Source organism: Lethenteron reissneri, chromosome 26, assembly GCF_015708825.2.
Source record: "Lethenteron reissneri isolate LAM-NWPU_2019-01 chromosome 26, ASM1570882v1, whole genome shotgun sequence".
Taxonomy (NCBI): Eukaryota; Metazoa; Chordata; class Hyperoartia; order Petromyzontiformes; family Petromyzontidae; genus Lethenteron; species Lethenteron reissneri.
In genome coordinates, this window is record NC_083804.1 from 3,448,620 (window position 1) to 3,468,155 (window position 19,536).

Here is a 19,536-nt window from a genome sequence, read left to right on the forward strand (position 1 = left end):
ACTGATTGGTGGTGATGGTCATGTCGATGATGTTGGTATTGGTGATGGTGGTGAGTAATGGTGTTGGTTATTGTAATGAGGATGATGTCGATGATAGTGGTGGTGATGTTGATGGAGATGCTGATGGTGCTTGATAATGTAATGACGCTGGTGACGTTGATGGTGATGATGATCATGGCGGTGATTTTAATGGCGATGCTGACGCTGCTCGTTAGTGTAATGACGCTTTGCGATGATGACGTTGATGGTGATGATAATGAGCACGGCGTCGATGCTGATGGAGATGCTGACGGTGCTGGGTGATGCTGGTCGTTTCAGCATAGCTGCTCCGGGCTGCGTTGTCGCTGATGATGAAGTTCACCAACAGCGGCAGCAGCCGCAGCCGCAGCCACCTTCTGCAGCAGCCACCGTGGCTTGCGCAGCACCCGAACCGCACCACACGCAAGAACGCCACGGCGCTCGGTCGCGACAGGAGGTCCCGGCGCAGCAGAAGTCCGGCGAGCAAAATCGGACCGGCGATCCACCACCACCCGGGACCGAACAACGGACAGCCGACTCGCAACAGGCCAGTGTGCCGCATCAAGGCAGCCTGCAGCAGGAGGCAATGCAGGTGGACACACTGCAGGAGAACGTGCAGCAGGGAGAAGAGGAGGGGAGCCAGCAAAAAGACGTCACGCAGCAGCAGCAGCAGGAGTTGGCACACGGGGAGAGTAACCGGCAGACGGAGACGCAGCAGCGTATCGACCTGCAGCCGGAGGCAAACCAAGTGAGCTTGCCGCAGGACACGCAGCAGCAGCAGCACCGAGGAAACGTGCAGCAGGAGCATGTGCAACAGGGTACCCCACAGCAAGGAAACTTTCAGCAGGAGAACTCGGAGCAGTGTAAGGAGCAGCAGGAAGGCTCGACACAGCAGTGTGACGTACAGCGGGTGCAGGCGGTCGAGGCGCGGCAGGAGGGGGGGCGCCTGGAGTGGCACGGTTGCCCGGCGCCACAGGCGGTGACGGCGCTGGAGCTGGAGACGATGAGGGCCGTGCTGAGCCGCTGGAACAGCCAGGTGCAGAGGGAGCTGCAGGGTGAGGGCGCATGCACGCACCCACGCACGCACCCACCCACCTACCCACCCACCCACACACCCACACACCCACCCACACACCCACCCACCCACACACCCACCCACACACCCACCCACCTACCCACACACACACCCACCTACCCACACACACACCTACCCACCCACCCACGCACCCACCCACCCATGCCCTTACCCACCCACCCACCCATGCACCTACCCACCCACGCACACAACTACCCACGCACGCACACACCTACCCACGCACTCACACACACCCACACACACCCACACAACTACCCACTTACCAATGCATCCACCCACGCACCCGCCCACGCACATACACGCGCCCACCCACGCACCCACCCACGCACTCTCCCACCCACCCAGGCACCCACCCCACGCACCCACCCTTGCAAGCACGTGCACTTAACAACCCATTTAAATCACAAGACAGCTGCCCGGATTCAAACCCAGGCACGCAGCGATACTGGCTCAGCGCTTTGACCCCCTGAGCTGCCTGGCCACCTCTATGCCGAGGCTGTTAAATGCAGACGTGCACTTGGAACGCCGCTTCGCACGCGGCCTACATGGGAGAGCGTGCACGCACGGCCGTGGGGCGCACGCCGAGTGACGTCTTTACTCCCCTTCTTCTTGGCTCACTGGTGCTCGCTCCATCTTCCTAAATCCCCTTGCTTCCTCACCCCGGCTATGTATTTGTCCCAGCCGCCTCTTTCCTCCCCTCTCTCCCCCCAGCCATCTCCATGTCTCTCTCTTCCTTCTCGACTCCTACTCTTGCCTCTCTGTGTTAACCCCTTTCCCGTTGCGAGGCGTCTGCAAGTTGCAGGGTGGGTCCCGTTGTTTTAAAGACATTGTCCTCACCGCAGAGAACTGTAGCGACACGATCGCACTCTATGATAGCTGGCCACAAACTGTGCCACACGCCCTCCCGCATGGCCTTGTGGGAGTCTCGGTACCGATTGAGATATTTTATTTTGAGATTTTTCTTCCGGTTTCGTTTTGGTTATGTACACGCACGTCATCGGAACGGGAAAGGGTTACTTACTCTCTTTCTCCTTCCGTTTAATTTTGTTGTCGCACTCATATTCCACTCTGTTCCTTTGTGTCTTTTGTCCTATCTGGTTCCCTCGCCCACTCCCCGTCTGCCTCCGTCTCCCCCGCTTTGTCTCTGTGTCCCTGTCTATTTATTTTTCACCAGATCTTCAGGACAGCATCTGTCGAATCAAAAGAACCATCGACTTAATGTACACGGACAAGACCTTTAGACAGGTACACACACACATGCATATGCACTCGAGTGTCAATTTATTTTGTTTAACCAGGAGAAACTCAAGGCCACCAGGATGGTCTCATTTGCGGGATGGATGTAGGTCACAAAATTACAGGAAGAAATCGGAAACAAAACCACTGTATCATGAGGAATCAGAAACAGTTGCAAACACAAATCAACGTTAAATCAAAGCCAGGTATTAAATTCCTTGCAGCGCAAATGGGATTGGTTAGATCACCTGCAGATTGATCACAGCACAAATTACAAAACTAAACATGAAGCCGATATCGGGTGACTATAGCACTAATATGTAAACAGAGAAGGATGTATGGCGACAGCCATGTTATTCTTGCTGTTTGCATCTGTGTGCGTGTGTGCGCGCGTGCGGTGGGAGAGAGTGGCAGTACGCTGTTTTGCTGGCCACCCACCCCATCGTGTGCCGTGTCGGCCTTCATAGGCTGCTCGCTAACAGCACTTTCCCCGACAATCTGTTAAGGCTATATGGGGGATCGTTGTCTTTGTACCTGTGTGTGCGCGCGTGTGTTGTGGCACCGCGCCCTACCCGTGCGCAGCTCCCGTACCGGCTGCACGCCGTGCTGGTGCACGACGGGCAGGCCATGGCGGGACACTACTGGGCGTACGTCCGCGAGCACGCACGTCTGCCCGCCGCCAGCACCAGCAGCAGCAGCAGCAGCAACACCACCAATGGCAACAGCGCAAGCTCCAACAGCAACAGCGTTGGTGCGAGTGAGGAGAGCTCGGGCTCCGGCTCCTGCTGGCGCAAGTTTAACGACGTGCGCGTGAGCCGCGCCTCCTGGGCCGAGTTGGTGCGCGACTCGTACGGAGGGGGCGCGCGCAGCGCCAGCGCGTACTGCCTGGTGTACGTGAACGCCCATGCGCACGAATTCACTACCGGTACGTGACCACGCACAAAGACAAAGAACCCCCATATAACTCTCACCGAACTGTTGGAGCAAGTGCTGATAGCGACATATGAAGGTCGGCGCTTCGCAAGAAGGGGTGGGTGCTCAACACCCACGCCCAGTCTCCTTTGTTTCCCAAGTGACGATTTTTTACACGAGTAGACATAGGGGAGGCCCCAGGACCGCTTCAGATATTGGTCACCGATGAGTGGGAATCGAATCCGATCCATCGGGTTCGTAGCCCAGCACGTTAACCACTACACTACTGCTCCCCACAAATGCACACACACACAAAGCTTGAACAGACTGTTGGGGCAAATACTGTTAGCGAGCACCTATGAAGGCCGGCACGCTCACACAGACGAGCACACGCACGTAATGATAACTCGACGCACTCGCGCGAGGCTCTTGTCATATGTGTGTTTTAGAATATATACGTTTGCGTGCGTGCGTACGTAGAGCTGGCGGGCGAGGCCGTGGGCGACCTCTCCTCCCTGTCGCCCGCCCTGCGCGACCTCGTCGTCAAAGACAACCAACGCTTCCTGTCGGAGATGGCGGCGCGGGGCAATGGGCCGGAGCGGCCCGCAGAGCCTGACGGGGGGGACACGCGGGAGCCCGGGCAGCGCGCGGAGCCGCGTGAGCACGAGCAGGAGGAGCGCCGGCACGAGCAAGCGCCCGCACGGGCGGGCCCGCCGCCGGCGGCACCTTCACGCGAGGGCGAGGGGGCCTCGCGCGAGCAGGAGCGGGCGGACAAGCACTCGCAGACGAACTCGCTCGAGCAGGAGGCGGAGCCGACGCGCGAGCACGTGAACGGACGGGCGCGTGCGGGCGAGCGAGAGGAGACGCGCGAGCGCGATGGGCGCACAACGGACGTCGCATCGATCAGTGAGTTACGTGCGCGTGCGCGAGAGTGAGCGTGCGCGTGGTTGGGCCGTGGCGGGCCGACCTTCATAGGTGCTGCTCGCTAAAAACACTTGCCTTGACAGTCTGTTCCGGCAACATGGGGGGATCTTTGTTTTTCTGTGCGCGTGGGAAGCAGGAGTGTTGTTGTGGTTAGCGCCACTCTGCTACGAACCCGGCGAGTTTGATTCCAGCTCACGGCCAATAACGATGGAGAATATTTTAAACAGTCCTGGGCCCTCCCCTCGGTTAACTCCGTAGCTGAAGTGGTGTGTACATGGGCTACGTGCTGAGTGACCACGTGCCCACAGGGACAGCTGCCACCGGGGGTGCCCTTACAAATGTTTGATATGAGATGTGATATAAAGCGCTCTGAGCTATCCCAGTGAACAGGAGGGCGCTCTATCAGATTATAACCATGATTCTTTATTGCTCTCAACAAGGGCTATTGCCCCAACACTATACCTGTCACAGTATCATTTTTTTTTTTTTCTGGGAGGCGAGACCCAGAGGCATGGCAGTGAGGCGGACGGATCTGCGTCTCTGCCTGGCCGTGAATTGACTCCAGCCCCGTCACCCTCACCTTCAGGCACGGAGGAATACATGAAAGTAGGCCCGGACACGCCGACGGAAAAGGCAAGTGTTTATCATCATCAGCGTCGTCGTCATCTCTGGGATTATCATCGTCGTCGTTATTATCATCCAAGTGATTATAGTCCTCTTAATCATCATCATCATCATCACGATATTTCGTAATTTATTTAACTTTTCGCTATCTTGTTTCAATATGCTGAAGTAGTGCATATCTCTCTGACACCAATCTCTTATGTCTGCATCAGGCCATTCTCTGTTAGGTCTTCCTCTCTGTCCTGTTCCTTCCACACCACTTAATTTTCCTGTTAAAGTTCATCCTACATATATGTCTGAATAGTGCCAGTTTCTCTCCCATCGCTGCCTGCATCATCAGGTCTTCTCCTACGTGCAATCTTTTTCTTACTTCTACATCGGTCACTCTTTGGGTCCGGCTCAGATGCAGTTATCCTTCTTCATTATCATCACCGTCGCCGTCATTCCGGTGTGGTGGAGCCCAGCGGTGACGCATCACGACACCGCACGCCGTTCACCTTTTCAGCGATTGACCCCTGTGCTGCGCCCGTCTCGTCCGTGTGCCCGTGTGTTCGTGTGTCCGTGTGCCCGTCTCGTCCGTGTGCCCGTGTGCGTGTGTGCGTGTGCGCGTGTGTGCCTGTGTGCGTGTGTGCCTGCAGCCCAGGGTGGAGCGCGTCGTCGAGGTCTCCATCCCGGACGTGGGGACCATCGTCGTCCAGGCGGAGGAGCATGGCTACAACGACGAGGTGAGGGGGGGGGAGATGCGGGGGACACGCGCAAGGTGAACGGGAGATAAATAGGACGCACGGGGAGGTGAGGGAGACACTCGGACACAGGCAGACGGCGTTGAGACAAATGGGACTTGGCGTGCGGTGTGCATGAAGCATCACCACTGGGGGACAAAGGCGGCCAGGCTTCGTGCTGTGCACAGCACCCATTCATGCGCTCTGCTGGCATTAACAGGACCTCGCTGACATCACTAGCCCCACACATCGCTAGCCCCACACGTCGCTAGCCCCACACGTCTCTGACCACACGGTGGATGTTTGTGCGTGCGTGCGAGTGCAGGTGATGCTGACGCCGGCCATGCAAGGCGTGCTCATGGCGGTCGCTCGAGCCCGGCTCGTGCGCGAGGCTCAGGGGCCCGAGGCCACCCTCATCGAGGTAACTGTCGCCGCGGTAACCGGCTGCTCTGAGAGCTGCCGTTACCATGGAGACACGGCGTCGACATCCCTGGGTTAATTTGTAGGGTTGCTGCTTCCCTCGAAGCTTGAACCGGGTCTTCGTGTGTCGCGCGTTTGTGTGTGGTCCACACGATGTATTTATTGGTCGGCACAATGCGCGTATACACGGCGAGTTGGACAGAATAATCGATGACAATGAGCTTCATAGCTCATCGGATTTCTCCAGAATTAAATGAAGATTCTGTGATGGTAGCACACCAGCAGATAACTTGAATCTTTCTGTGCGGACCTTGTTTACCCTCCTCGTACGCCGTGGTAAGCTCTCTCCGCATACTCCGGTCTCCTCTCACATTGCACCGTCCGCGTGCCTCTGTCCCCCCACCCCCCCACCCTGCGTGCCTCTGTCCCCCCACCCCCCCATCCCCCCACCCTGCGTGCCTCTGTCCCCCCACCCACCACCCCCCCACCCTGCGTGCAGGCGTTCCGCGTAGAGTACGCGCGCCTGAGAGCCCTGGCGCAGGAGTCGTACCCGGACGCGTCCTCGCCCGCGTCGCCCCCCCTGGCGCCCGCGGGCACGTCGGGGGCGGCGGCGGCGGCGTGGCGCGGCCGTGAGGAGCGGCTGGAGCACGTCGTCATCTACCTCTTCCAGAACGAAGCTCCCAACCGCGTGGTGGAGCGCGCTCTGCTCGAGCAGTTCGCCGACCGGAACTTGAGCTACGACGAGCAGTGAGGCCCTAGTGCACCGATTCCCTGGTCCCACTCGCCTGTCTCCTGAAACAGTCCCAAGCCACTGGTCCTGAACACCCGTTTTCCTGGAACAGAGCACCAATTCACCGATCCCCAACCCCAGTTTCCTAGACACTAAATATAATTTTCATGGAACAGTCGTATGCCACTGATCTTGATTACCCAGTTATCCGATTGTATTCGTAGTCACAGCTCGGCTCTGACGTGGCCTCTAACGCTCAGGCTTGAACTGCTCGGTTTGCTTTCAAAGAAGAATGAGTGGGCTCAGCCGTGGCTCGCTCAGGGCTCAGCTCAATTGAAATCCTGAACATGGCTGGGGCCGTCCTCAGAGCCGGCTCAAGTAAAGCGTCGGGTTTGAGACGGCTCAATCGAGCCAAGCCTGAGCCCAGTCGTGACCTAGAATGCGAGTCTAGAATTCGGTATTGTGAATGCAAAATGTGCGTGTGTCTTTCTCACTAGGCTCATTAAGATCATGAAGGTTGCTCAGGCGAAATTGCAAGAAATCAGTCCTGAGGATATGGATCCAGCTGAGTACCAGGTGTGTGATCTACCACCTACAGCTCCACACACAACCCTCAAGAAACCCGCATGTACAGGTAGTCCTCTACTTACGATGAGAAGCGTTACGACGACCCCCATTGTAAGTCAAAAATACCGTAAGTTGCAGATGGCCTAGCTTACCCAGGAGTCTTAGAGAATGGTGATAATTTAGCAAAACAGAGAAATTTACAGTACCGTACTGTATAAACTATATACTGTATTTATTAATTACAATACTGTATTGCTAACACCGAGACAACTTAACTCCGTCGACCGCTGGTGAGAGTGAGGCATCACCACACAAGGCGGGAGATGCGTACAGTACATCTCGGCAGCGTCCCAACGTACAATATCGCACCTCGTATGCTGCTGCGTTTGCCTGCCGCGCGAAATTACAAATATTTTACAATTTTGTCGTATCGCCATCGTAAGATGGAAATATCGTGAGTCGGACCATCGTAACTCGGGGACTATCTGTAGTGTATGTGTACTCTTTGGTTCTTTCCGTAAAGTCACGTAGGTAGAAAATCATAGATCGCGACGTTTCGATCGCAACACAAGCGAATCGTCATCAGGTGAGACAATTACAGCAGGAAAACTGCTGAAGTGTATGGATATATGGGGAGCGGGTGTGTTGCGGTGTAGCGCACTGCGATACGAAACCCGAGTTAGATTCCCACATGTGGCCAACACCAGTAACAATTATCTGAACCGGTCTATGCCCACCCGTAGGTCGACTCAGCCTCAAATGAGTACCTGGTGCGGTGTGTAAGCATTGCTACTGGGGAGGCAAAGGCAGTCGGGCGTGATGCTGGCCACCCCCACCCCCTCGTGTGCCGTTCCAGCCTTCATAGGTGCTCGCTCACAGCACTTGCCCCAACAGTCTGTTGAGGCTATACGGGGATCTTTGTCAAATGTATTGATGTGCATATGTAATTGTAATGCACGTGTGTGTATGTGCTTTATCTGTATGCGTGTTTGTGTGTTTTTTTCTTTATAGAAATGGCACCAGGAGTATGAGCTGTTCCGGCAAGTGTGTGTTTACCTGGTTATGGGCATCGAGAAATATCAGGAGGGCAGGTACCACACTGTGTGTGTGTGTGAGATTGAGAGTGAGTGTGGCTGTGTGATCATTGAATAGTGAATATCAGTTACCTCGGATCAGCAGTGCAAAGAACTGGCATCGTTAAGTAGCGTACAGAGAGATTGGGCTCAGGTAAACATAGAGACTGCCGGCAATTTGTTGCTACTAAGTGGCAGTGACTTCACCATAGCGCCTGTGCCAGACCAGGTGTACTTTTAGGTCACGTGAGGTGTCAAAGGCTCGCTGACAGGAGATCACGGGACAGACCCAAGTGCCATGTGCTCCGCACTGTGCCAACTGCTGTGTTTTATCCGCCCGGCGCTCCGCTCCTTGTTGTGAGCGTCGCATCTCTGCCCTCTATTGGAGAGCAACTGCCTCCCAACTACCGAGTAGCATCTTTCACGAGCCTCCTCCATCAGCAAATCTACTTATCTCCACATCTTCCTGTACCACATCAGCTCATCTCTTCTCTAGCCCATGCCACACCCATTTAGTCCCCCCTGGCCAAACAAAGCCTGCTTGGGCAAGCGGTGGTTGGGCGTGCGGGCTTTATTATTGAACATCAGACACACACCTATGTAATGTGTAGTGCACAGGGATTCCACGGTGGTTCAATTTCAAAGTGAGGCCGGGGTTTACAAACAGCTCATCGAAGCCTCGGCCTCTAAATTAAACGCAGAGACACACGGCTCAAAGTCTTGTCTTGTGTACATGTGTGGTGTTTTATGGCGGCCGGGCGTGGTGCTGGCCACCCACCCCCTCGTGTGTCCTTCCGGCCTTCGTAAGTGCTCGCTAACAGCACTTGCCCCAACGGTCTCTTGAAGCCATACGGGGGGGGATCTTTGTCTTTTGTGCGCCCGTGTGCCCTTGTGTACGCGTGCAGGTACACGGAGGCGCTGCCGTGCTTAATGCACGCGCATGCGGTGAACGAGGAGCTGCTGGCGCGCGGCCAGCGCCGGGGCGTGCGGCGCGACGTGCTGGTGCGCTACCGCAGGGTGTGCGTGCGGGTGAGGCTCTGCTCCTGGCTTGCTCACTCGCGAGCCACACCACCACCGCCCTCACACTCGACAACAACAACAAACGGCCACCACTCACCACTAAGTGGCCAGTGACATCACCACAATGCTTGTGCCAAGCTCGGTGCGCTTTGATGCCGTCGCGTGAAGTGCGGAAGACTCTTGCTGCCGGCAAGAGCGTCACGGGTCAGACCCAGGCATTTTGGACAATTTGCTGCGTTTTACGTTTGTATGTTGAACTTATTTTGCACCGTATTTAGCCAACCGTGCTAATGGGAGGTTTAAGCTGCCTGGCCACGAGCAAAGGCATAGCCAGGCACGTCGAGAATGTCACTGTATTGGTGCCAGATGAGCTCTTGTTTTACCCTCACAAAGTCTTGTCTGCTCGTCAACGACCCCCACACCGATTGGTCCGGCATCGAGTCGGTTCCAACTCTCCTTCCCCGTGCTCCCTCTTCCGCCGTCTTCCTTCTCTCTCCCCGCGCCGCCCCAGCGAGTCAACGAGGCGTGCGCGCTGACGTTCGGCACCGGGGACGTGGCCCAGGCCACGCGCTCGCTCGCCGTTATGACGGAGCTGGTGCTGCCTGCCATGGCGCTCTTGGCCCCGCTGGGCAGCTCCTGCGAGGGCGGCGACGCCGGGGACGAGGCGGCCGTGGCCAGGGAGTCCGACCTGTGCGCCGTCGAGCTGATGCGCGACCGCTGGTGCTCCTACCTCGGCCGCGACGACATGGCGTGTGAGGGACCGCACGCCACGTGCCGCGCTTAGCTCGCAGCACGCCGCACAGAACAGCTCGGGTCGCAGCACACCGGCCGCCCTGGCCTAACGTCTCGAACCACACCGCACTCACCGCACCACACAGTGGCCACTCTCAAAATGGCAACGATGCACTGACCGGGACGCACAACGCTAAATGAAGACACAACGCTGGCCACATTTGAGTTACTCCACCCACACTGACCGAGCACTCCACACTGACCAAACACTCCACACTGACCAGTTGACTGTCGCCCTCCCGCAGCCGAACTCCAGGAGCTGCTCACCGACTTCCTGCCGCGGCTGCTGGACTACCAGCCCGAGCCGGCTCCGCCGACACAGCTCACTCCTCCTCCCCTGCAGGGGCCGCCACCACCGCCGCCGCCCTCCGAGCCCCGCAAATGCGAATCTTCCGGCGACAACTGGCGCGGCCTGCGGGCCCCGCCACGCCTCAAGGCTTACTCGCCCCACACGCTTGCCGAGAAGATGGCAGAAGTGCTCAGGGTGAATCGGCCGCGCGAGGCGTAGCGAGCGAGCGGGCAGGGCGTGGGGTTAACGGGGGCGGGGGCTGCTCACCCGCAGAACTGATTCTCAGCGCTGTTGTTTTGATGCTAGGAACTTTGCCGGCTCTTCCCGGAAATTCCGCAAATGCTTCCTTTTGCTGCGAGAGTTTTCCCAGCTTTGGGGGAATTCCCTCGAATGTTTTCTTTGGCCCTGGAATATTTATCAGCACTTCCCAGGAACTGAGCTGCCACTTCTTGCGTTGGCAATAGAGGGATTTCTTAGTTCTCCTCGGGAATCCTGAAAATTATTCCTTCCGCTCTGAGGGATGTCACTGTTCTTCCCAGATATCGTAGAATGATTCATTTTGTCTTTGGAGGTGAAAGAGCATTCTCAGCTCTTCCTGGGAATTCTGCAGGTCCTTAGACTCTTCTTCAGCATCAACACACACAAAACCACCATTCCTGGAAACATCCCATTTCAGAATTTGACTTGCGGATATTGGACCACGCCACTGGAACACAAAGGTCTACCCTTGTGAAGGACGCCACGGGTTCTTTAATGTCCACTTCACAGCAGGCGATGCACTCTGGTTGATGATGATTGTGATAAGAATAACATCTGACGAAAATCACAGGGCAGTGATGGGTGATGGAACCGTCGACTCAGAGCAAACTGTCAAGCGTCGAGCGTGCTCAAACAACGGTCCGCCTGGCCGCCGCCATTAGTGGCGGAAGATTTTTCCACCTCTTTCCGGGAATTCCCCGTGTGTGTCCGTGCGTGTATCCGTGCGCGTGATCTACAAAGCGTGTGCAAAGTCTGGCTTGTGATCCCATGGGAAGTATTTTTTTTCCACAAACCCTCCCCCCCTTGTGAATGATGCCCTGACACCTGGGAAAAGTTATGCGCTGTACGTAAACTCCGGGAAAGATCCCCGGCACGCTTGCCAAAGTCTTAGGGAAGAGCCCGTTGCTTGCCGTGTCCTCAGCAGGCTCTCCCTCGCTACATCCCGAGCCCACATAACTGTCACGCTTGTGTTTTGCCTTGTGCTCGTCTCAAAACAACGCAGCAGCGCCGAGAACTCCTCGACTGGCCATGGTCATGAGCTTGAAACGAGGACTGCGCCGTCCGTCATCCTTGGGCCGGCGTTGATGTGAAGAAGCGATCACGCGACGTTTTAAACTTTTAAAGTGCAATTGAGGGAATGGGGGTTGCAGGGGGTGGGAAATTAAGAGGGACGACCCCGTGTAGACACGACCACAGAGACATCGCGATGGGCAAAGATAAGCGTTGGTTTGCGTCGGTCTCTGTCCTTGATCGTCATGGGACAGTTGATCAGCCTCTCGCACACCTTATGTATTTGTGTTACAAGTTTTGAGCTCGGTCACAGGCGAACTGAAAGAAAGTTTGTTGACGTATTTAGTTTTGTTCTTTTGGTCGAAATTGCAGGCAGGCAAGCCGGTGGTCACCTCCCGACCGTGCGGGTCAGATAATTGAAAGACGCTCTCGATCTGAAGTGTTAGCTCCGATGCCCGCGCAGGGATGCGGAGTGAATTAACGATGCTTTGCCTGGTATCCAGATGCCACGAAGTCGGATAAAATTTGTTACAAAGTATTGAAACTGCTGAATCTTGACCCATCTCCAAAACCCAACGTGTCCTTCATGTCTACGTGGGCTTGTCCCTAGTACCTGTTGTTTGTGTCTCTCATCTCGCTCTCTCGTCCTGTCGGTCTTGCACCATTTCCCTCCCATGTTTTCACCTCCCCCACACTCCACTTTAGCTTCACACTCCGGAAACGTTGCATGACAAAAGCTCTTCCCATCGGGAGTTGAGGGAGCAGGCGCTTTTGTGACGCTACCACTGGCGGGGCGGAACCGTTGCTCCGGTTGCTTGCCAATGGTTAGTTTAACACGTAGTAGGCTTTCGCGACCAATATCCATAATAAAGGTTTTTTTTAGTTAGCCATGAATATAAATGTGCCGTTAAACCCGCCACCACCCGACACGAACAATTAGTAAGGTTTGTCACGTAAACAGAACATGCCAATTCGTGCCTAGTTCAGTACATCTGTGTGTTGGAGAGTAAACCCACAGCATTTACAATTCCAGTTTTGTGGGGTTACTTTCCAACGCACCCGTGTGCTGAGCTCGTAATGAATTGGCACGTTTTGTTTACGCGACAAAACCATTACCAGTTGGCTGTATCGGGTGGTGGAGGGTTTAAGGACACATTTATATTTAAGCGATCTAACCCAAAAAAAACCCTCTTATGCTTGCTAATGCTCACGTTGGTTTGCCGTTTGTGGATCTCAACACACGTCCCACTGCACCCCCCCCCCCGCTCTGCTTGCCGAGTCCGTGAGCATCCGTCGTGGACGGGGGTCAATGAGTGTCTCGTGTCGTGTGAACATCACTCCCAAGAATGTGGAGAAATTTAAAATAATAATTGCACCTTGCGAACTGGCACAGTTAATGCTGTCCGGCCAACATGAATCTAGATCCACCACGGGCAGCTCGCCGGCTAGTGGGAGAGAATCGGTGCAAAAGGCAATGACTAAGAGAGAGGGCGCCACTGTGCGGGTTATGTGAATGTTTTGATTGCGCACAGATGTCCTCCTAGTCGGGCGCTATGTGTCTGGACACTGAAGCATTTCAATTAATTCCAGATTCCCCCTCCAGGAGTTGTGTGGTCACACGATGTTGTGGAACAACCTGGACGTCACATCGCAGGCTTTTGACCAATCTCACACAACCACCAAATCCTCGTCCTCCTGCTGTGCGCATGAGCGGTTCGCGGCCGTGCCTATCTTTGTCTGCTCAACAAGCCCCCTCGGTTGTTGAAGCAGTTCAAGCTAAGTACGTTCGTTTGGACGCTGCATCCTGCATTGCAGCAGTTGCCATTCAACGATTCGCAATCTAATGTTACGATATGGAGTCGTATCCAAATTAATTTTTGTCGTCGCATGTGTTCCGTCTCATTTGCACCGTTAAGCCTGAAGGTTGCGTTTGCGTATCGTGCATAATGTCCATTGAATTCTGAATGCGCACAACCTTTAAGCCACGTATCTTGAACGTAAGAATTTCAGTTGGAGAATTGTTACAGGTGTACACACTTGCTATTGTGTTGCTCTGCGCTTTTGTAGTCTTCACAGGTGATGGCCTGTCGCGGGAGTCACTGCGTGGAGGAGTGGGCAGGGCAGTCGCAGGAAGCAATTTCCCTTCGTCCTCTCACCCACAAGTGGGCCTGGCAGTAAACAGCCCCGGTCATCATGGCTTATCGTCTAAAAATAATGCCCAACCTCCACACCGACACGGTGTCCTGACAGAGCCAGTGTGACCCCCCCTCCCCCCCGATGGATGACAACCCCATTGGCTGGTTTCACTTAGTTTATTTAATGCAGTAAGTAAAACAAAATGGGAAACTACAAAGAGTATTTAATGGTACTGGCTGGAGGGGTTGGCTCAACGCCCTGACATGGCCGTTGTGAACCCAAATACTGTACTTTATTTTTAAGATTGAGGTGTGGTGTGATAAATGCCGCGATGCCAATCCCCGCTGTTCGAGTCTGTGGGCCTCTCGGTCGGTGAAGTGCGTTTGCTTTTGTGTTGAAGTGCATTTGTTGCCTGCATTTAAGTTTTTTTATGTTTAAAAAAAAAAACAGATGAAAATAAGCTTGACTCAATTTCCCACCAGTTTTCCCTGCTACACTTTCAAAGGGTCTGATACATGTCACAGGAAGAAAATACTATCAGCCCACAATGCTGCCGTTGTGTATGGCTCCTTAAATGACATTGGTTTAAAACCCACTTTTCCACAATTTAGTGCTTCGGAACCAATATTTACCCCCCCCCCCCCCCCCCCAGTGGAATGGTTCACTGCCACTGTTCTCCCGCGCTTATATAATACCCATAACACCACTCTTCAGAGCTGCAACCTAAGGTGACGGGAAGTGTATCTAAATACGACGGGAGACCACTGGTGAAATGCCAGCACCGCAGCGGGGTAGCATGGGTCTCGCGCAGCGTCGCTTGGGCATGGAAAATCGGCGCTCCGCATCGAGAATGGACGACGGAGAAACATCCACAGCCTGCGCAGTCATTCAAGCACAGCTACCCACACAGCCGCTCGCAAACAACCGTGATCCACGTCACATGCGCAAACCACTATACTTCTGGACTCAAAAGAATCGCTTACGTGCAACAACACAGTCGCCAAGTTACTACTTGTGCGTCGCACGCAACGCACGCACAGTCGCACTTTAATACACGACCGCCAAAGCACGCGTGTACATTCTACTGAACTTACACAATGTTAATGCTGCTAGAGCGAGCGATAAGACGTACAAATGTATATTGTTACACGCAGCAAACTCTCGCCGGGGGACGGAACCGTATTCGTCTGTCATGCGAATTGTACGCACGGTACGTGCGAGGTTTTCACGGCGGTCGTCCGGGTGTTGTTCTCCAGTGCTGCTTTAGCTGTGTTTGACGCAGCATTGAGACTGACCCACAGTAATGGTTATGCTCCACCTGTATATCAAATAAAGACAGCGGACATTAACTGGAGAGGTTTTTGGGTGCGTGTGTGTGTGGTGGTAAGTGTGCAGGTAAAATATAGTGTCGACAGTGATCATGTTGTGATGGGACGGTGGATGATGGAGGTTAAACAAAAAAAAAGCAGGCACTTGATTCCAAATGTGCAGGTTTCCAAAATGTAAACTTTATTTAAATAAAGTATCATACAAACGCTTCATTTACATTCAAAGTCATTTTCGGACTGCTGCCACACAGGTTTGTGTTTTCACCGTCTGACATTGGACAAGACTGTAAACAGCCTCGTGTAAGAGACACCGAGCCCCCGTGCACCCCCAAGGCCATGTGCACGACACCACTGGTAATTGGCATACTAATAGAACACGGGCCTCTCCCAAGTTCACTGAAATTAGTGTTCACTGTAGAGTGCAAATACCAAAATAGCGTTTGCAACAATGGTCTTTGGGGGCGAAATTGGGGATATTTGCCTGAATGCAGAAGTGTGAATGTGCACACTTTCATATTTGATTGTGGGCAGCAGAGGGCAGTGCAGGAAAATCCATCAATGTGCTTGTGCTCCGACATGTATGCGCTTTCTCCCCGTTCAAACCGCATTGACCAGAGTAGTAAAGTATGGTCAATGAACTCCCGTGAAACAATATGACAAGTGGAGTCTCATTGATTTGTGGACTTTACATGTGTGTTAATGTGTGTTAATATGTGTGTGTGTGAATGTGTTAGTGTGGTAATGTGTGTGTGTTAATGTGTGCGCGTGTGTGCGTGCACGAGCGATACACTCCGCTTCTCCTGACGTGGTTATCTGGCTTGACCACCCGAATGTGAAATTGTCGTTGTTACTCTGCATCTACATAAGCCATACGAAAGAGGTGGAGTGTATGTCCATGTATACATGTGCGTGTGCAAGCGTTTACGTCTGCGTGATTCAGTGGTGTGGAAGTGATGACGTACGTGCTCTTCCGCGTGCGTGTTTATGCATCTGCGGTGCTGGATTGTTGTTCGCGCGCGTCGACCGATATCGGCGCGCGCGAGCGACGCGTCGTCACGTGAGTCCGGGTAGACTGCCCGGCGGCGCGAGGAGCACGCCCGCCGCGTACAGCAACCCCACGGCCAGGCCGAGCCTCGCCGTGCCCTGCGGCACGTCCCTGAGCGTGCCGGCGCGGAACCGCCGCTCCAGCCTCAGCGCCAGCGGCAGCGCGGCGAGCGGCGCCGCCAGGGTGGGCGCGCGCAGCCTCGCGGCGCCGGCGGCGAGGCCCGCGAAGGGCAGCAGCAGCAGCGCGATGTAGAGCGCGTACGAGGCGGCCGGGCCCATCACCATGGCGAGCGTGACGGCGCCGGCCGCGCGGTCGCCCTCGGCGTCGCGCGCGTTGTTGGCGTGCAGCGCCGCCTGCGCCAGCAGCGCCAGCGGGAGCCCGTAGGCCAGGGGCCCCGCGGCGAGGCGGCCCGTCTGCGCCGAGAAGGCGAAGAGCACCGAGAGCGGGCCGAACGTGACGAAGATGAGCGCGTCGCCCATGGCCACGTACTTGAGGCCGATGCCGCCCGTGTAGAGGAAGGAGCTGGAGAGGCCGCCGAAGTAGAGCAGCGCCAAGTGCTCGTTGCGCAGCGGCGACGCGGCCGCCAGCGCCAGGGCCCCCGCGCAGCCGGCGCTGTAGAGCAGCGCGCCCAGGCGCACCACCTGCGCGGGCGCCAGCAGCCCGTCCACCAGCGTGCGGTCGTCGCTTCGGTGGTCCCCCGAGTCCACGCCGCGCGCAAAGTCGTAGTAGGTGTTGACGAGGTTTCCGGCGCCGTGCACGCACAGCACGCACGCTAGCGTGGCGGCGAACGCCGCGGGGCGGAACGTGCCGTCCGCGCGCCACGCCAGCGCTGCGCCCAGCGCCACGGGCGCCAGCGACGCGCCGAACGACCACGGCCGCAGCGCCCGCCAGTGGGCGCGCCAGCGGCGGTTGCGCAGCCAGCGGCATGCGCGTGAAACCGAGCCGCCGCCGCCACGAGCACCAACTCTGGTAAAGTCGCCGCCGCCGCCGAAGGGATCTTTTACGGAGTGCCATTCGCCGGTGCCATCTCCGGTTTCACTGCCGCCGTTAGCAAATCCGTTGGAATGGAGTCGCCCGCCCACGGAACCGCCGTTTCCAGTGGGAAAGCTGTCGCCATGCAGAGCTGGGCTGTGGCCCGGGAGAGCCGAGTCTTCGCCTGCGTGCAGGCTGGCGCCGGCAAAGGGCCCCGGCGCGGCCAAGGGGGCGCCGTCATCCATGATGTTGAGATGGAGCTCGGCGGCTGTGGGGGCAGGAGGTCGCGCTGACAAAGCCATGAAGAGAAATCACCAAGAGCACGGAGTCATCTCCTGTGGGCGGCACCATCATCATCAACATCACCACCAGCATTTGCATCACCATTGCACGTGTATCATCTCATTTTTTTCCGTGCTTATGTTGTATTTGTTTTGGCCCATGTCCCTATTGAAAAATCAATTTTCCGTCTCACTGGGCTATCAGATGTATTTGTTAAACAACGCCCATTACCTTTAATTTTAGGTGGCCAAATACCGCCGAGATCCTGAGCACCAATCTGCGCTTCAGCCATTGTGATAAAAAAACATTCTCAAGTTTAGCAAGTTGATGGATTAGTTTGGTGACCGATAATACCAGCATTTACATAAACCCTTTAACTCAGTATATTTCATCCAGGGCATGTTTCCGCCACTTTGTAAATTAAGATGCAGCTTTGTGGATTCATAACGACTCCTCCACAATTACTATCAACTCTCTATCACAAAGGCTTCCACTCTTCAGAAAACGTCGAGTTCTGAAACTCGCCGAGACGACCTGATACCGAGTTTTATCCGCTTTCAGTTCAACCTGCTTCCAGTTCGACTGCATTTTATTCACCCGACAGAGTCCACGCGTTGTATCTAGCAATCGTCAAACCCACAAGGCCCCCCCCCCCCCCCACGTGTTTCTATCACTTCTTAGCATTCGCCTATCCACCACCGTCCCAGAAAACGCACTGAAGAGCTCACACCGACCGACCGGCGTGGTGAAGTATGGTCAAAACAACCCCCCCTCCCACGTGAGACGCAAATGGCTGGCGGACACCAGAGCCTGGCGGGGGGGGCATGGTTTAAGTGTGTCAGTCGTGGGGGGAGGTTGTTTGACCATACTTCACCACAATGGTTCGCGTGGGATGGTGAAGGATGCACGTGGGTGACCTTAAGCCTGCGAAGGGTCTGCAAGGCTCACACGCTTGGGCACCGCGTTGAGACAGCGCCCTCTAACAAGATGACGGTGTTGATGATGAAAGTTAATGTTTTTAAATGTTGATGGCGAGGATGCTGATGATGATATCACCTCCTCGATGTTGCGATAATGTTGATAGTGAAGACGGTGAGATTGTTGATGGTCACGGTGGTGATGATGTTGATGGTGAGGTCGTTAATAGCGACGGTGGTTAGTGATGGTGAGGTCGTTGATGATATGGTAATAGTGGTGGTGGGGTTGTTGTTGACGATGATGATGTTGTTAATAGCGTTACTTTAATGTTGATAGTTATACTTTAATATTCTTGGGTCTTTCGGAAAAGTCACGCAGATAGCGGTCGTCTTCCTGGCGGCTTGTGTTGCGATCGAAACGTCGTTTTTTGTTATTGTATTTGAACCTATCTACGTGACTTTATCGAAAGACCCAATAACGTAATATAATGTTGATGGTGTTGATGATGTAATGTAATGTTGATGGAGACGTCTTAATTATGACGTTGATTTTAAGATAGTGAAGTGTTCCTGATATGGATGTTGTTGATAGCAAAGTGATGGTGAAGTGTGGATGTTAGCGAATGTTGTTGATAGTGAATGTTGTTGTTAATGTTACTGTTGTTAATGTTGTTGTTAATGTTGTTGTTGTTGTTGCCACTCACGCGCCCGCAAGACGTGGCGTGGTCACCGGGTCAAAGGATCCGAACCCATTCGTGGATCCGGATCCTGTAGCGAAACACGAGGATCCGGATCCTATAGCGAAACACGAGGATCCGGATCCTGTAGCGAACCACGTGGATCCGGATCCTATAGCGAAACGCGAGGATCCGGATCCTATAGCGAAACACGAGGATCCGGATCCTATAGCGAAACGCGAGGATCCGGATCCTGTAGCGAACCACGTGGATCCGGATCCCACGGCGACCCCGAACCCGTGAGGAACCACATCCGCCGGCGTTGGAGATGACGTCATGTCGTTCGCGCCAAAAAAAAACATTGGTCTCTCTCGCCTCGGGCAATTAAAAGGACTGGAACAAACTGGGTGCGGAGGCGCAACACGATTGCAACAACAACAACAAAATCGCGCGCGTTGTCGTTATTGTCGTTGTGGGAGTCTCGCTG

The 19,536-nt window shown here is 54.9% G+C and overlaps 2 protein-coding genes across 6 annotated transcripts in view; one reads left to right on the forward strand and one right to left on the reverse strand.

The window, feature by feature from the left end:
- Nucleotides 1-15,177, forward strand: part of USP25 (ubiquitin specific peptidase 25) — a 30,753-nt gene extending 15,576 nt beyond the window's left edge. For all 3 annotated transcript variants that reach the window (XM_061559808.1, XM_061559806.1, XM_061559807.1), the window contains exons 14-26: nt 319-1,073; nt 2,289-2,359; nt 2,933-3,275; nt 3,743-4,168; nt 4,683-4,819; nt 5,449-5,535; nt 5,858-5,953; nt 6,452-6,699; nt 7,180-7,258; nt 8,261-8,340; nt 9,228-9,351; nt 9,854-10,094; nt 10,380-15,177. In XM_061559808.1, the coding sequence (XP_061415792.1) occupies nt 319-1,073; nt 2,289-2,359; nt 2,933-3,275; nt 3,743-4,168; nt 4,683-4,819; nt 5,449-5,535; nt 5,858-5,953; nt 6,452-6,699; nt 7,180-7,258; nt 8,261-8,340; nt 9,228-9,351; nt 9,854-10,094; nt 10,380-10,642 (2,950 nt within the window). In that variant the 3' untranslated portion in view covers nt 10,643-15,177. The remainder of the gene's footprint in view (nt 1-318; nt 1,074-2,288; nt 2,360-2,932; nt 3,276-3,742; nt 4,169-4,682; nt 4,820-5,448; nt 5,536-5,857; nt 5,954-6,451; nt 6,700-7,179; nt 7,259-8,260; nt 8,341-9,227; nt 9,352-9,853; nt 10,095-10,379) is intronic.
- Nucleotides 15,178-15,331: 154 nt separating this feature from the next.
- UBIAD1 (UbiA prenyltransferase domain containing 1) lies at nt 15,332-19,211 on the reverse strand. Of its 3 annotated transcripts, none has more exons than XM_061559810.1 (2): nt 18,373-19,062; nt 15,332-17,508 (listed from the first exon to the last, which is right to left on the reverse strand). In XM_061559810.1, the coding sequence occupies exon 2, from the start codon at nt 17,473-17,475 to the stop codon at nt 16,210-16,212; it is 1,266 nt and encodes a 421-aa protein (XP_061415794.1). In that variant the 5' UTR covers nt 17,476-17,508; nt 18,373-19,062; the 3' UTR covers nt 15,332-16,209. The 3 variants fall into 3 exon arrangements, with proteins under 3 accessions (XP_061415794.1, XP_061415795.1, XP_061415793.1); XM_061559811.1 differs by lacking the exon at nt 18,373-19,062 and adding an exon at nt 17,687-18,075; XM_061559809.1 differs by lacking the exon at nt 18,373-19,062 and adding an exon at nt 19,077-19,211 and having other exon boundaries at nt 15,333-17,508.
- Nucleotides 19,212-19,536: the final 325 nt, after the last annotated feature.

Coding starts and splice junctions, on each gene's coding strand:
- UBIAD1 (XM_061559810.1), bottom strand. CDS start 17,475: ATGGCTTTGTCAGCGCGACCTCCTGCCCCCACAGCCGCCGAGCTCCAT.